Source organism: Muntiacus reevesi, chromosome 9 (assembly GCF_963930625.1).
Source record: "Muntiacus reevesi chromosome 9, mMunRee1.1, whole genome shotgun sequence".
NCBI lineage: Eukaryota > Metazoa > Chordata > Mammalia > Artiodactyla > Cervidae > Muntiacus > Muntiacus reevesi.
The window spans coordinates 42,155,370-42,173,683 of NC_089257.1; the positions used below are offsets into that span (position 1 = coordinate 42,155,370).

At 35.9% G+C, this 18,314-nt stretch overlaps 1 protein-coding gene and 1 pseudogene across 1 annotated transcript; both read right to left on the reverse strand.

Moving 5' to 3' along the window:
- Positions 1-614: 614 nt before the first annotated feature.
- LOC136175837 (olfactory receptor 52A1-like) lies at positions 615-1,568 on the reverse strand (annotated as a pseudogene).
- Positions 1,569-16,717: 15,149 nt separating this feature from the next.
- LOC136175838 (olfactory receptor 52A1-like) lies at positions 16,718-17,656 on the reverse strand. The gene has a single exon (XM_065946044.1). The coding sequence runs from the start codon at positions 17,654-17,656 to the stop codon at positions 16,718-16,720; it is 939 nt and encodes a 312-aa protein (XP_065802116.1).
- Positions 17,657-18,314: the final 658 nt, after the last annotated feature.

Below are 18,314 nucleotides of genomic sequence, written 5' to 3' on the forward strand. Positions count from 1 at the left end.
GGGCTGGGAAGATCCAGAGGAATCAGGTGGAGAGGGAGGTGGGATGGGAGACCGGGATGGGGAATTCGTGTAACTCTATGGCTGATTCACATCAATGTATGGCAAAACCCACTGAAAAAAAAAGTATATATATAAATACAAGTGAAAAATCTAAAAAAAAAAAAAAAAAAAAAACAAAACTTTATGCTGAAGTTTAACATATGTACACAAATCATCTGTTTTAAAGCTTAAATGATTTTTCACAATGCAAGCATAAATATGTAACAATCCATTTGAGTAATATAACATTATTTGCACCTACAAACCCCTTCCTGAATTTTTCATTACATCATAATTTCTGCAAGAAAAGGAAAAGACATACACTCACTATTGTATTGTTTTATGCTTCTTATTCTCATTAACCAAATGGAGCCCACAATCCTTCTGACAGATAGTTGTCATGGGCAAATAGAATCTGGAAACCAGCTTATTTGCTGGCAAATTAAAAATAACATTAAAAAAAAATAATTAGAAAATTCTGGAATCACAAATAACATGGATTTTTGTTATTTTGTTTTGAAAGATTGTTACTATTTCACAAAGGATAAACCTGAAAGTATTATTTATGGTAAAGTTTATAAACAGAACATTTTTACCATATGGATACAGATCTGTTTGGTCTTTGCACCATAGACAAGTGGATTGAAAAATGGAGGGACCAACAGATAAGTGCTAGGAAAGAGGATGTGAATATAAGGTGGGGTGTGAGAACCAAATCTATGTGCAAAGAATGAGAAACCAAGGAGGTAGAACTGGAGAAAGACGCAGATGTGAGAGAAGCAAATACTGAATGCATTCAACCTGGCCTCCTTTTGGGGAAATTGAAAAACTGTGAAAAATATCTGTATATAGGACAATGTAATGAATGTGAGATCAAACACTGCAATGTTGAAAGCCACAAGCATACTATAGATGTTGTTGACCTGGATGTTTTCTGCAGGCAGTTTCACGATGGCCATATGCTCACAGTAGGAGTGGGAGATGACCGCTGTGTAATAGAACTGAAACTGGGACTTTATCAGTACTAGGGATGGGTGACAAGAACGGCAGCCCTGAGTGTTACTGCAGCTGCTATTTGAGTGACTAAAAGAGGGGCAAAATGGCAGCATGTCTGAGTGGATAACAGATGACTACATAGTGGTCCAGGGCCATGGCCAGCAAGATGCCTAATTCTATGCCCTGAAATGTGTGAATGAGCCACATTCGAAGCAGAAAAAAATCGAAATATATTTCTGGTACATGAAACCAGAAGATTCCAAGCATCTTGGGCACAATGCTGGTAAGAAATACAATGTCTGTGACTCCTAGCATGCCTGGAAAAATATACGTGGGCTCATGGAGGCTGGGATCTAATTTGATGGTGATCAGAAGCAAGACATTTCAGATCATAGCAATGAGATACAGGACACAGAATGGAATCCCAATCTAACACTGCACAGACTCTAGGCCTGGCACCCAGAAGGCATGAAGACTGTGATGTTGGAAGTGGGCTTAGTGTCCTTGGGTCTCCTGATGCAAACAAAAAACATTTCTCTGTCAGGGCTACTCCTTCTTCTACTTCCTATTTTCATCCAAAGTCATCGTACTGAGTATGTATGATTTTGGTAAAGCTCAGAACATATCATCCACCTCATCCATATATAGAAGGTAGAAGAAAGATCCATAAAGACACATCATTTTTTTTTTTTAAGAAAGGCATCCACAAGACCTAAAAATGTGTGTGCAACTGTGTTACATAGAACCCGCTAAATTCCTAAGTAAGGGAATCAACTGCTGACTTGTCTGTTATTTCATTTCAGAACTGTGGACCAAAAAAGTATACTTGTTTATTTTAGTTGGCAATTATGTTTTAGTCTGAGGTTGATGATTCTCTCCATATTTCACATTCCAGTCACTGCTTCAGTATTCTGCTATTCTCAGTTGTCTCTCAGTCAAAAACAGTTGGTTTGGACTAGTAAGAGTTCTACCATTACATTAGTGCAGAATGCTCTCTAAGAAAGTGAGGAAACATACAAACATTTTGTTACTGGAAAGCAAAATATTTTTGTCTATGTATGGATCTATGTTGTCTGCCTCTGTGTCAGACTAGATGTCTTTTCAGTAGAATGTGAAGAAGAGTTTTAGGAAAGGTCGTTCAAATCTGTGTACGTTTGCAGAATCTGGGTCAAGACTTCTTGCTACCTTTGTTACTTTTCTAATAAAACTGTGGTAAGTTTTGGCTATGTTTCTAATAGTGGAAATACTTAAATTTCTGTGACTAAAATAAATAAAATAAATTCTGTAATACACATAACAAGATAATTAGAGTGGAGGGAGCTTCAGGAAACAAGAGCAGACAAATGCAGAGGTAAGGAGGGACTCATTCTTTATACTGAAGGATATGGGAATATCTGTTGTGTGTGTGCTAGTTGTTCTGTCGTGTCTGACTCTTTGGTATCCCATAGACTGTAACCCACCAAGCTCCTCTCTCCAAGGAATTCTCCAGGCAAGAAGACTAGAGTGGTTTGCCATTCCTTTCTCCAGCAGATCTTCCTGATCCAAAGATTGAACACAGGTCTCTCATAATGTAGGCAGATTCTTGATGTCCCAGCCAAGAGGGAAGTCAAGAAGCATCAGTAAATGGGTAAATTAATCAGAATAGAGACTTTGTTCTTGCATTTAAACTTTCCAGAACTATCATTACCATGAGACTTGATTAATTTAGGCTCATTAATTCTTAATGAGAAATAGATAACCTGGAACATGGGTCATTTTTGTGGGCTCTGGCATAAGAAATTTATAGAAAATGAAGGCTTGGAGAGACATGTTCCTTAAAAGAAATCAAATATAGAACTATAAATGGAAGACAGAGAGCTGATAGGGGGATTACAGAAATGTTTAAGAAGATAAATTTAAAGTAAGCAAAAATATTTAATCATACTCAATTCACTGATAATTGAATTTTTTCTGAAAGCTTTTGATCTTATGTGTTACATGAAAGTTATCTGATCAAAATCATTACCCATTAACCATTATATATTTTGAAGTAATAAATTCTCAAACCATATGTTAGAGAAATATTAGTAAAGCTGTTAAAAGAAGGTTAGGTTATTTCCTTCTTTCATAGCCTTTTCAGTAAATTTGGTTTATGTCAGTAAACTCATGATCAGCTAACCCTATACTGAGTGTCAATAAATAGGGCAGCAGTGGAGGAAGCAGCTGTGGTTCGTGGTTCTTAACCTCATGTGAAAGAAACAAGTCAGCCAGCCAGAATCACTTTAATGCAGGAAGTCTGTATGAGCTGCTATGTATTTTAGGATAGGTTGGTCACTAAACTAAGCTGTCGGATACCTGTAGGTTAGCACCCCAATGACTCATTTTATGGTAAATTCATACATCATTGACTCTAACAGTAGTAAAAATTTTTCTGTCTCAAAGATAATCAGGAATAGGGTAGGAATCCTTTAAGAGTTATCAGGATGTCTAAATTTTTCAAGAGGAGGGAGCAACATTTGAGCATGGTCTGACAAGTACAGATAGTGGGGTTGCAGGTGGGAAGTACAGAAGTGAGCACAGGGTTGATAGGATGCAGTGATTATAGCTGGTGATGAAAAGTCACTGAGGTAAACTTGGGAATAGTGAGGCTTATTTGTCAAAACTCGGAAACTGGTTCTGCTCTTACCAGATATCTGAAGAGCACTTCATATCAACCTCACTCAACTCTTATCAAACACCAACTCTTCATAATATTTTTGTATTATATATTCTGCAATGCTTTCTATCTGGACCATCTGGAACAGCACTTGGCCAAGGTCAAAATTCACATCTATTTGGTGCTGGAAGAGCTTTTCATGCTTTTCTCTTGTCTCTGTAATACAGACCTTCTTCACCTTTTATACATTTGTCTGAGAACATGTTTTTGTGGTCATTCTCCAAAAAACCGTATTATTTGGAGGCATAGCATCAATTTATTCAGTTTGAATTGAAGAAGAATACTGCTAGCTATCAATTTAATATGTTTAATGAATGTGTGGAGAAAGATGATTTATGGCATTAAGTGAGGGATTTGTTAACCAGCAGTCAAACCACAAGAGACCAAGCAGATTTTAGTTATGTCATCTTGGGTTCACCCACACCTATTATCCCTGAAATCATTACCACAACTTGCAGACATCTCCTTACTCTTCTCTTTCCTAAAAGGCTAAATAAGAGACATTTATATACACCAGTTTTCTTTGTATAAGTTGAGTTCCTTTTCTACTGTTTTCATTAACAAAAAAATATCTAAAGTCTAATTAAATATAGACATGCTCCTTTGCCAATGAATTCAGTTTTTAAATGTTTTAAATTAAATTTAATCAAAATAAATGTTTTTCATTTTTCTTAAATATTTTAAATATTTGACTCTTCCTTTCAATGAAGGAATTCTGGAAAGAAAAATCTGAACCTATAATGTTCTTTTGTTACATGTGTGCATGCATGCTAACAGTCATATCCTACTCTTGAGATATTATGGTCTGTAGCCCACCAGTCCCCTCTGTACATGAAGTTCTACAGGCAAGAATACAGGAGTGGGTTGCCATGTCCTCCTCCAGGAGATCTTATCGACCCAAGGAATAAACCCCCATCTCCTGCATTGCAGGCGGATACTTTATCACTGAACCAACAGGGAAGCCCAATCAATCTCTCTCTGTCTCTAAATCCATCAATAAACCTATCTATCCATCTAATCCTATTGGTTCTGCTACTCTGGAGAATCTTCACTAATCCAGTGGTTTAAAAGAACTCAATTAGAAATTAAAAGCTATGATAAGATTCTGATAAAGAGCTATAACTCTTATGTTATGAATTGATGTGCTCAGTGGTTAAGTCATGTCTGACTGTTTGCGACCCCAAGGACCGTAGCCCACCAGGGTTAGACTCTGTCCTTGGGATTTCTCTGGCAAGAATACTAGAATGTGTTCATAACTCCCAGAAAAATAGAATAGTGGATCAGAGAATGGTAATATTTTCATTTGTGTGCAAGGCTGACACACATAATGCCAAATTTATACTTTATTTGTAATGGGCACAATTTTTAATTGGAAAAGTCTTAAAGAGTATATTAATAAAGGTAACGGCCTTTGTCATAAGTGATATTAACAAGGTTATCCGATATAAGGTTCATATGAAAAGTGTTTTGTATCATATAATTGTTATATAATAATTCTTGTTCCTGGAAAAAATAATTGGAAAGTAAAAAATAATAATTAGTTATAGAGAATAAAAACATGTTACATTAAGATACATTCCTATGTACGACAAAATAAAACACAAAATTCTGTACTGAAAATTACAAACATTGTTGACAGACAGTAGACAAGAACTAAAGCAACAGAGAGCTATGTCACCTAAATATATTGAAATATTGTTAAGATGTCAGTTCCTTTAAATTTATCCTATAAGAATACTAACATATATTTTACCAATAATTCAGAAACTGATTTGATATTTTATAAGGAAACTCAAGGTGATGGATCCAAAGTAATCTTTAAAGAAGTATAAGTTTTGAGTATTACAATATCTTCAATTAGTACTCAATATAGAACCATAATTTTGAGGTCATCATCGATATAAGTTTAGATTAGTGATTCAGAATGGAAGAAAACCCACATTTACATAATCAGCTGATATTCTACAAAGTTGATAAGAAAAGGCAAACATAAACTAAGGAGTAGAAAATGAAGGTCTTCCTCTGAAGTGCTGGGAATAACATTGTTATGTGTTTATCTAAACCTTTAACATTTGTCATTTTATGATCATTTATCATTTAATCATTTATCTAAACCTTTATCACTTATCATTTTTAACAACTAAAGGATATAGGAACATGGGTAAATGTGTTACTTGATTGGAACATAGCCGTCTTTCTTCTTTATTCACAGTTACCATTGCCATAAGATCTGGCTAATTAAGGCTCATCAATTCTTAATGAAATAGATAATCTGGAATACTTGCATCATTTTTTTGTGAACCCAGACATAAGAAATTAACAGTGAAGGGGTGAAAGAGTGAAGGGGTGAAAGGACATGTTCCTTAAAGGGAGTTAAACATAGAATTGGAAATGGAAGACAGAGGGCTGACATTGGGACACCAGAGGTAATTCAGCAATGCCTACAGAGGAACTGAGGAAATTTTCATCATTTCTCAGTTTGCTGAGAACTAATTTTTCTGAGAACCTGGACTCATGCCTTATATTAATGTTCTTTTCTAATTGAAAGCATCAGTTGTTAAATATTATGTAATTAGAATCAGGACATTCTCAAAATAATACACTAGAGACATGTTCGTAATTCTGTAAATATAAGCTTAGGTTATTTCATTCTTTCAGAGATTCTCCTCTAAAGTTTCTGTAAGTCAGCAATCTCATGACAAAATAATCCTATATTGAAAGTCAACAGATAGGGCAGTAATGCAGGAAGAAGTTGTGGTTCATGATGCTAAATCTCAAGTAAAAGAATGAAGAGATAATTTTAATGTAAGATCCCCGTATTTGTTTTCATATTTAGAATAGACTAGTCATTAAAGTAAGCTGTTAAATACCCATAGTTTTGCTCCCCAGTGACTAATTTTATGATCAAGCTTTACATCACTGACTCTAATAGTAGTCAAATTTTCTTTCTTAGGTAATCAGACAAAAAGGATAATCAGAATTAGAACAGGAGTCCTTTGAGACAAACACTGTGTCTGACTTTTTCAAGTCAGGAACAAATTTTGAGCATAATCAGACAAGCAGAGAGAGTTGGGTATCAGGTGGAAAGTACATAAGTGAGTCAAGGTTGATGAGATGGGGTGATTATTATTTTAAAAACTGGTCATGAAAAGTTATGGGGATAAACCTGAGAATAGTGAGACTCACTTGCCAATTGTTGGGAGCTGGTTCTGCTCTTACCAGATGCCTGAAGCGTGCAGTCAGCTGCATATCACTATCAACTATGGTTTAGAATTCTTAATTCTTTTTATTCCTTTCCATTACGAGTCCTGAAATGCCCCTTATTTCTATCTGCACGTTCTGTAACAGACCCAGTCAGTGTCAGGAACTCTAAATCATGTGGTACTGGGCTATCTGCAATGGATGGATATCAGTGAGATAAATCTTTCATGCCTTTCTCTTGTCTGTGCATTACAGACATTCTTCATCTTTTACAAGTCTATGTGAGATCATGCTTTTGTGTTCATTCTCTAACAAAAATCACAATAAGATCTGTATTATTCTGGAGCATAGCCTCAATTTACTCAGCTTAAATAGAAGAAAGTTGCCAGCCACCAATTTTAATATTTCCTAATGGATTTGTGGAGGAGTTATGAACACAAAATGGGAGAATTATTAGATACTAGCCAAACCCAAAGGGTCCTACAAGTTTTGATTATACTCTCCTGGGTTCATCCACACTAATATCCCTGAAATCCTCAGTACAACTTCCTTGTTCTTTTTTCCCCCACAGGCTAAATATGGAAATAATTATATACACCAATTTTTTATAGACTGAGTTTCTCTTCTTCTCTTCTCATTGACAAATAAGTCAAAAGTCTACTTAAATGTAAACATGTTCCAGTGCCAATAAATTCTATTAAATAAATACCCCATGACTCTTCCTTTCAATGAGGCAATTCTGATATGAGTTATTTGTTCTATCTACTATTAAAACTGGGGTATTGAACACCCCTACTATTTCTGTGTTGCTATTTATTTCTCCTTTTAGTAACATTAATGTTTGCTTTGTATATTTGACACTCTAATATTTATAATATATTTTCATATGAATTCAACCTTTAAATGTTGCATGATATCTTTGCTTTCTGTGACAATTTTTTTTTTTTTTTGCAACATCATGGGGCTTGCAGAATCCTAGTGTCCTGACCTGACCCACAACAGTGAAAACACTGAGTCCTAACCCCTGACCTGCCAGGGAATTCCCAGTGACAGTTTAATTGAAAGCCTACTTGACTAATAAAAGTACATCTACTACTCCCTTTTTGTAGTACCATTGGATTGAAATTTCTTCTATTTCTTACTTTCAGACTCTACATGTGTTTTAAGTCTTAAATCCTATGGCATTCTTGTAGACTACATATACTTTACTTTTTATTTAGTTACTTATATATTTTACATATGACTAATTATCCTTTAAAAGTTTTTTTTTTAATTATTATTATTCATTCTCTTCCTGGATTTTTTCATGTCTTTTGCTGTTGTTGTTCAGTTGCTCAGTCATGTCCTACTCTTTGCAGCCCCATGGGCTGCAGAATGCCAGGCTTCCATGTCCCTCACCATCTCCCAGAGCTCGCTCAAACTCATGCCCCATTGAGTCAGTGCTATCGTCCAACCATTTCATCCTCTGTTGTCCCCTAGTCCTCTTGCCTTCAATCAACTGTTGTTTTCTGTCATCCCTTATCTATGCAGGTTTAAGTGTTGTTAGAGAGAATGCTCTATATTTTAAAGCGAAAGTTAAAGTCACTCAGTGGTGTCGGATGGAATTCTCTAAGCCAGAATACTAGAGGGGATAACCTTTCCCTTCTCCAGGGGATCTTACCAACCCAGGGATCGAACCCAGGTCTCCCACATTGCAGGGGGATTCTTTACCACCTGAGCCACAGTGGAAGCCCAAGAATATTGGAGTGGGTAACCTATCCCTTCTCCAGCGAATCTTCCCGACCCAGGAATCTAACCAGGGTCTCCTGCATTGCAGGCGGATTCTTTTCCAACTGAGTTAGTAGGGAAGTCCCAAGTGAAAGTGAAAGTCACTCAGCCATGTCCCGACTCTTTGTGACCCCATGGACTATATAGTCCGTGGAATTCTCCAGGCCAGAATATTGGAGTGGGTAGCCTTTCCCTTCTCCAGGGGATCTTCCCAACCCAGGGATTGAACCCAGGTCTCCTGCATTGGTGGCAGATTCTTTGCCAGCTGAGCCACAAGGGAAGTCCAGTCTAAAATCAGAAGAATAATGGCAACCAAAGTATGAACCTAAATGAATTTTACTTCTTCTAAGAATAGTAAGCTAAAGCTTTTAGTATTTGATGACTTGTAAATATCCCCTTCAACTATGACCATCTGTGATTTAAAGCTTTTTTTGAGCATAGAAGTTTGTACAATATCTATCTTTTATCATATTGAAATTCCTACTTAGAACTAGCCTAAATTCTCTTTAGAAAGATCCACTGTGATCAAGATATTTGGGGTATACAACTATTGTCAATACATGGTCACAGATTTATTTGGTCTTCACTCCATAGATGATTGGGTTGATAAAAGGTGGAACAATAGGTAAAGTTTAGATAAAAGGATATGAACATATGGCAGTGTGTAAAAACCAAACCTGTGTGTGAAGAAAGAAAAGGCAAGGAGATAGAGCTGTAGGAAGACACAAATTTGGGCAATGAATATAGTAAAGGCTTTGAATCTTGCCTTTACTTGCCTATCTTCCTTGCCTTCAGGAAAAATTGAAAGATAGTGATAAAGATTTGAATATAGAACAACATAAAGATTATGTCAAATCCTAAGATACAGAAGGCAACAAATAGGTCATGTATCTTATTGATCCTTACATCATCTGTAGCCAGCTTCACAATGGCCATGTGCTCACAATTAGCATGGGAGATGACTGCTGTTCAGCAGAATCTGTCAATATTTGATAAGCTCTGTGCATGGTGCTATAAGAATGGTAACCCTGAGTGTCACCCCAACTCTAATGTGAGTTGAGTTGTTGGCAGAAGACATTGACATGTCTCAAGTAGTTACAGATGGCCACATAGTGGTCTAGGGCCATCACCAGTAAGACGCCTGATTCAATTCCCTGGAATGAATGAAGAAATTAATTTTCTTTTTTCTCATGGCTGAATAAACTAATTATTCAGAAAATGCAAGTCAAAATCATAGATATCACCTCACATCTTCTAAAAGATCTTCCATCAATAAAAGAGCTTCCAACAACAGATAACAAGTGTCAGTAAAGGTGGAGATAATAGCGAAGCTTTGCACAGTTTGGTGAATATGCAAATTTGTTTAGCCTATGAAAAACAATTTGGAAGTTCCTAAAAAATTCAGAAAAATTTCTATCATGTGACCCAATAATTCCACATTTGTGTGTATGTCTAAAGGAAGTAAAAACATGATGTTGATGAGATACATGCACACCTAGCACATCCTTGTTTACTGAAGCAATATTTATAATAGTCAAGATATGGAAATAACCTTAGTACCTGTCAATAAATAAATGGATAAAGCAGATATATATATATATATACATATATGATGAAATTTATATCTTATTGTTTCTATTTTGACTACTCTTTTCTAATTTTCTATCTCTGTTGAATGCTTAGGATTCAAAAGTAGTATAAAATATTTAGTTAAACACACACATACATATATAATTAATTAATGTACATATATATACATGTAATATGTTGCTCAGTAGTAAAGAATATGTCTGCCAATACAGGAAATGTGTGTCTGATCCCTGGATTGAGACGCTCCCCTAGAGGAAATACCAGTCCACTCCAGTATTCTTGCCTGAAAAATCCCATGGACAGAGGATTCTAGTGGGCTACAGTTGACAGGCTTAAAAAAAACTGGGCACTATTTAATGACTAAACAACAAATATATATATAAACATGTAATTAATCTAATAAGATATTTAAATGTTTTAAATTGTGTTTTTTACCTTACCTAACTGATATTCTTCTAGAGCTGAGTCTCATTCACAGCAAAATCGGTAATTCAGATGAGATAAATTTTGTGTTGTGGGCCAACTTTCTATGCTGTAGAAATTTTAGCAGCATTCTTAGATCCTACCCATTAGATGACAGCTGCCTTCTCTTGACATGATGAACAAAAATGTCTTCCGATATTGCCTAGTATCCCCTAGATATGGGAGGTGAGGTACATCACTCCTGGTAGCTAACTATTATTCTAGAGTCTAAACATTGGGAAGGATATTTCAAAAAGAAAGAATTAGTACAAAATTACATAAATGAAATGGTGAAACTGTGAATCAATTAATAGCCTTCACAGAAAAATTGAGTCTTAAACAGAAATGATGATTGTAGAAGGTATTGAAACAGGAAGAATATCAAATGTAAAGTTACTATTGTAAGCATACTTTCAAAATTTCAGGTGGCAAGTGAGTTCTTTTGCCTTTTAAAAGTTCAATTTGATAGCATCTTGATGAATGGCTTAAAAGGATGAAAGCTAAGCATAAGGAAATAAGATAGGAAGATACATGTGGTAGTAAGTGAATGGTGTCACAGTACCAGAGGAGTAACAAAGAAGGAGACTACGTGAGGCTTCATTACTTAACATTAGGAAATTGAGAGAAATGAGGATAAAAATGTTTTGGATTTAAGAATTATAGCACTAATGTTCAAAAGACAAGGTAGACTACATCCGTCTATATGTTTAAAAGAGGGAAGAAAGATACCTTCCTTTTTTAAAATCATAGGCCATGGAAACATTATCTCATGTGCAGAATAAACCTTGAAACACTAGTATTACAGCTCTAATTCTACTCAGATTGATTACAATAAAAGTTTTCAGGAATTTGGGGGATTTAAATCCAAACTACAAACACCTCACAAATATTCTCCTTCTATGAATTCTCTGACATTCCCCCATTGAGCTCAAGTCCTCCATTGATAGAGAACTGTGTTTTCTGAGATAGCTTGCCACATGGCAGGAGCTCCAAATATCAGTATCACATGGACTGTCTTTACATTGAGTACCAAAATGGCTCCTTAATTTTTCATAAAAATCCAGAATCTATCTTCCAAAAATACCCTCAACCATGGATCATGATGATTTATTGCACAGGATCTGAAATCAGTCAAGAGAGTTGAAATCCTGGATGCCACTACTTAGTTTGCATACTCTATAGCCGGTTATAGAACTTAACTTCAAATTGTCTGTATTTTTTTCTTGCTCAAACAATTTTCACAGATAGAAATACATTCTAATGCAGTTACAAGGAATCAATGATTTAGTTCATGTAAATAATTTTTAAAATATATAAAATGTATTTTTCTGTCACTAAATGTCAGATGTTAATCCACAGAAGTTCATCCTCTCCTTTCCATAACTTTAGATACCTGAGGAGCATGTCACATGAATGACTTGAAGTCCTCATTCCCCATGAATCTTTCCTGGTCTAAATGGGTATTATTTGCTAACCTGTTAACAAATAAGCTTTTCATCCATTTATCTGCCCAGAATATTCTCTGGAGGTCCTCCCAGTTGTCAACCTCATTAAAATGTAACACCCATTATGTCATTAACTGATTTAGAAATATTCTGGAAATCAGGAGATTAAGTCATCCTAGTGTTTGAATGCTCAACTGAACTGTAAGATTCTACAGATATTTTAAAATCATCTTGGCATTTTATTGGATTACATGGTATATGTGTTCTCGATTTCCCCACACTCAGTGCGGTTTCAAGCCCAAAGACTTACCAGATATCACCTGTGGTAATACCCATAGAAGTAATAGAGTTGGAAACTTTTTGCTGTTTCAGCTAGTGAAGATGACTATTTCATAGTACATGGTGTACCTGCACAATTGGTTTTCAAAAATTCCTGGTGAGTTTTTAGGTTCACCTATGTAAAGGGTGAAAAAAAGAAAAGCATCTTATTGTTCAGAATATACAAGATTCATTATGTAACAGTGTTTGCGTCTCTAAAAAAGAAATTCTTAAACTTTGCTTTCACTTTGGAACTGGGAACCAAAATGATTCTCCTTTTAAAAATTCCTAAAAGAACACAGTGCCCCAAGAGAGGACAAAACAAGTCAATGGCACTTATTTATAAAAATGATAAACCAATATAGGAACATAAAAACATCTTGAGACATATGGATTACTCAGTATAGATCTGCTGACTGAGAAAAAAGGAATATTTCTGTAATTGAATTTCAATCTGAGAAGCACTCATTTTTAAATTTTAGGCCTTTGAAAGGTGCTGACTTGTGAAATTTCACCTCAGAACCTCAGTCATCTGTCACTTTCTGAGCATCTTCCCTGTGAATTTGTTGAAACAAGTCTTTCCTATATCCAACCAGCCCTCATCCAATTGCCTCAGTTATGTTCAGAATCCTCATGAAATGTTGATATACATTTTAAAGGATTTTAATACCTTTCACAATATCTATAATAACTTCCCATTGGGATCTACTGTTCATGGCAGGTATTTATTTAGTTGAGTTAAGGAACAAAAGAGTGTGCCTTATATAAAGGATTTTAAGATTTAGTAGCTAGAAAATTAAGGGGAAAATCTCCCCTTCTTTTTTTCATACAAGGAAAAGTCTCACAAGACTGTGTTATTTGCCTTTACCTGAGGGTCAGTGTGATTTTTCTTGAAGTCACACTGGTTTTGTTCTGTGTAATTGGGTCTGGCCTTGTTTCATAGTCCATGTTCTATTTTCACTGACAAATGCTCTGACCCCATCTTATCCATAGTCCATCCCTGAAATAGTGTAGCATTGAGAACATTTACCTGTGAGGCTAGCTCACTGTGCATTAGGAGAACTGGTTCTGTGCATCTTTTCCCAGCTGGGCTGGAGGTGATTCAGGTCAGCTGATTGATATCAGCGAACAGGAAAAAAAACAATGTGTATCAGCGTGTCAACCACCCGCCAAAGTGACAGAGTTGCCCTTAGAAATAACTAAATTCAAAAGTTTTTGCCACTTTATCAAGAATTTAAAATTTGAAATTTTACTTAAATTAAGATTTTGCTTCTCATTACTTATTTTGGTGGAAATATTTCCCTTTGTCCTTAGTATTTTTACAAAAGTGGGTTAGAAGTGTAAACATTTAGACATGAGGCCTTTTTAAGTATTAAATTTGTTTTTATGTGAAAGTAAGTGATATGAATCTTTGTGGTTTTTCCTCTTACCTCAGCACTGTGTAGGGATATGCATTGAAAAAAGCAGTTGATCTCAGGAGTTCAACAAATAGACAAAGCAATGAATAAATGACAAATGTTACATGGGAATCTGATTTTAATAGAAAAGGATTATTACACCAAAAGTAATGCGAAGGTAGGAAAAATAGCTGTGGGAAGCACAGTGTAACAATGAGAAAGGAGGCATACAGAGGATGGGTGATGTGTGCAGTAAATGGTCACGCTAATGTTAACAAATCAGTCTGTCAAGTCTTTCCTTAAGAGTTTCCTCCTCCTACAGGTAGGGGCCCTAAAATAATACAGGAATTCTAATACTATCAGAAGATAAAGTAAAAGTTAATGACAGTTGCCTAAGAACAATGTAAGCCCTGACTTAAACATTATTGTATATTACCCTCTAACACCTCAGGAGACACTATCTCAGGAATGATTCCATAGAAGATCAGAGTTTTATGACTTACTTAAGTTTTCAGAGTTATATGGAGTCAAGATGGACTATCAGATCAGGTGTTTAGATCTGAATCTCATGGTTTTTATGACTGTTAGAGTTAATTCATCCATATACAAATTTTTGCTATTATGGGCAATCATTATATATTCAGGTAGAACTTGATCTCTATTGTGACCTCCTGTCATGTGAACTGACTACTGTCCTTAACCACAGGCTGAGTTCATCTCAAATAGTCTTGTCAAAGTCCATCTAGACTCTCATTGTGAGAAATTGTTTGATTATAATGTTTCTGTATGCAGATGAATGATAGTTGTTTGCCTCTGGATTTGGCTGAAAACAGCAAATTTGAAACCATAAAATATCAAGTCTCAAAAGTCAAATGATTTCACTTACTCTGATGTAGAAACTGTTCTGTAACAGTTTTATTATGGTTCTTTACTATGATAGGATGGAAATTTTAAGGCTGATATTAGTGTCTATTGCATATACAAGAGAGTGTAGAATTAGCACCTTCCTGATGTCTCCTCATAGTTTTGTTTTTTGAAGAATTCTAATATAGTTTTTGGGCAATTTTAGAAATTATACATAGAAATGGTAGATGGAAGACCAAATGTTATCTGAATTTTTATTGAAGTACAATTGACATATAATAAATACTCTGGTGTACAATTTAGTGATTTGACATTTAAATGCATAATGAAATGACCTCCATGATAAATCTAGTAATCATCTGTCCCCATATAAATTTATTAAAGTGCTATTGATTATACTCCTTACACTGCATATTACATCCCATGACTGCATTCATTTTATAACTGGATGTTTCTATCTCATAATTCCCTTTACCTAGTTCATCCAGCCCCCTAACCCATCTCCTCTGGCAACCACCAGTTTATTCTCTGTATCTATGAGTGAGTCTGTTATTGTTTCGTTCTGTTTGTACATTTCTGATGCTTTTTTGATTCCACATATGAATGAAATTATATAGTAGGTCTCTTTTTCTGTTACTGTTTTTCACCTAACATAATATTCTCTGGGCCCATCCATGTTGTCACAATTAGCGAAATCGCATTTGTTTTTCATCTGTATCTTTATACTGTTTAAGTGTAAGGATACAGCTTAGTATGAAAGCAAAATGGACCTGCTCACTAAATCCCAAATGAGGCTGATTTTCCCATCAAACCAAGATGAAACGAATGTCAGGACAACTCTCCCACATGGAGTACAGACCACTCCAAGAGGGTCAGCACAAAAGATCTGAAGCCTGTGGATGGTTCTCTATCAAGAAGAAGGAAAAGAGGGAGGAGACATGCCAAATATTATTGTTCCCAAACTGAACATTTAGCTAAGGAACTGTGAATAGCCAGAAGGCTCAATGGATTTTGCTACCTCACCTGAAAGCCACCACCAAATGACAGAAGAGTCAATTCCTGCCACTGATGCCTGAAAAATTACCACCATCAGATCTCATCCTCTATCTGAAGTCACTCCTACTAGAAAATACCCAGGATCTACAAGAAAGTTTGTCTCTTGAGGAGTCCTGAGTAACAAAGCCCTTAAAAATATTAATACCAATTACAAATTCATGAAACTGAAGCACAGTGTAAATTGACCATTATGCCACTGTTCTCTAGCATAATACTTATCATATGGGAGGTATTGGATAATCCAGTGAATTAAAAGATAACCTTAGAGGGCTCAGAAAAATGATTGATATGTAAAATAGAGCCCCTGAGTTTTCATGGTTTTTGTCACTCCTGAGTAACTCTGGAAATTTATGGAAATTTTAGACATCATCATCTCATCATAAAATTTGTTTTTATGTTTTTGGTAAAGAATATGTTAATGTACACTTTCTCTGACTCTTTATGGCCAGCATCTTCAAGAAACAAGAGTAGACAACTTGTTTTCACTGAGTACCTAGACACTACAGGACACTAATACTTGAGTATATTTAAATTCTGTGAGAAATGCATAATTTTTGAATTATTTGGAGAAGAACTCTTAGAGGAGGAACCTTAGCCAGAGTCTAAAAAGCAAAAACAAGAAAAAAAGAAAAGGAAGTGAAATGTTGTTCATTATTTTGCACTTTCTACACTTCTCATTCTCACTACCCTGATAGAATCCATAATCCTATTCATTGATAATTTTCATGGGCTGTGAGGATTTGAGAACTAGCTGTCATCCTGACAGATTTCACAAGACAACTTTTGGGAAAACTTAAGCATCTCAAATTACATGATTTTGCTTTATTTTTATTTGAAGTAACTATTGTATAAAGAGGAAACAACAAAACTATAAATCATGGTGGATTTTAAAAAGAGAACATTTTTATGACATGAATGCGAATCTGCTTGGTTTTTGCACCATAGACAAGTGGGTTGAGAAATGGAGGGACCAGCAAGTAAATGCTAGCAAAGAGGATGTGGATGTAAGGGGGGATGTAAGAACCAAACCTATGTGCGAAGAAAGAGAAGAAGGCAAGGAGGTAGAACTGGAGGAAGACACAGATGTGAGCAATGCAGGTATTGAATGCTTTCAACCTAGCTTCCTTCTGGGGCAAACGAAAAACTGTGATAAATATCTGTACATAGGACAATGTGATGCATGTGAGGTCAAGTCCTGCAACAGTAAAAGCCACAAACAAACCATAGATTTTGTTGACCCTGACATCTTCTGCAGCCAGTTTCACAATGGCCATATGCTCACAGTAGCAGTGGGAGATAACTTTTGTATAATAAAAGTGCAACCGGCATTTTATCAGTACTAGGGTGGGGGTCACAAGAATGGCAGCCCTGAGTGTTACCATAGCTGCTACTTGGGTGACTAGCTGGGGGGTGAAGATGGCCGCATGTCTGAGTGGATAACAGATGGCCACATAGCGGTCCAGGGCCATGGCCAGGAGGAAGCCTGACTCTAACCCTTCAAATGTGTGAATGAGCCACATTTGAAGCAGGCAAGAGTCAAAATATATCTCTGGTGTATGAAACCAGAAGATTGTAAGCATTTTGGGCACAATGCTGGTGCTAAGAGCAATATCTGTGACTCCTAGCATACCTAGGAAAACGTACATGGGTTCATGCAGGCTGGGCTCCGATTTGATGATGATCAGAAGCAAGGCATTTCCGATCATAGCAATGAGATACATGACACAGAATGGAATCCCAATCCAGCACTGCACAGACTCTAGGCCTGGGATCCCTATTAGAGTGAACAGAGAAGGCATGAAGACTGTGATGTTGGAAATGGACATAGTGTCTTTGCATTTCCAGATGCGAACAAATTAGTCTGTGATATTGTACAATTTATATGCCAAGTTTTCATATTTTCTGATTTTAGCTGAACTCTGAGATCACATCATCCATCTCCTTCATACAATTGAAGGGAAAACACAGATTCATAAGCCACATCACTGTTCAGGAAGCGCACCCACAAACAGTGGACCACAATAAGACGTTATGTTCACGGCCAGCCAACCTCAGTAGCACCAACCAAATCACATGGGTAATGGAATAAATTGCTGACTTGTTTTTTTTTCTTTCCAAACCTGTGGACAAAGAAAAAAAATAGACTTGTTTATGTTGCTTGTAGATTGCATTTCAATCAGTTTGATGAATCCCTCCATAGTGTACATTCTAGCTACTGCTCAATCATTCTATTATTCTCAATTGTCTTTAAGTCAGAAACAGTTTGCATGAACAGATTCTCAGACTCTGGTTAGTATTCTACTTTAAATGGCTCCTTATGAAACAAAATAGATATAAAAACAGATGACATCAATGAGCATAAAGTCCTTATTTATGTTATCCCTTCTGTATAAGACTGGATGATTTTTCAAAAGAATGTAAAGTAAGACTTAGAAAAGATCATTGAAATCCACATATATGTGGCAAGCCTGGTCAAATTTCCTT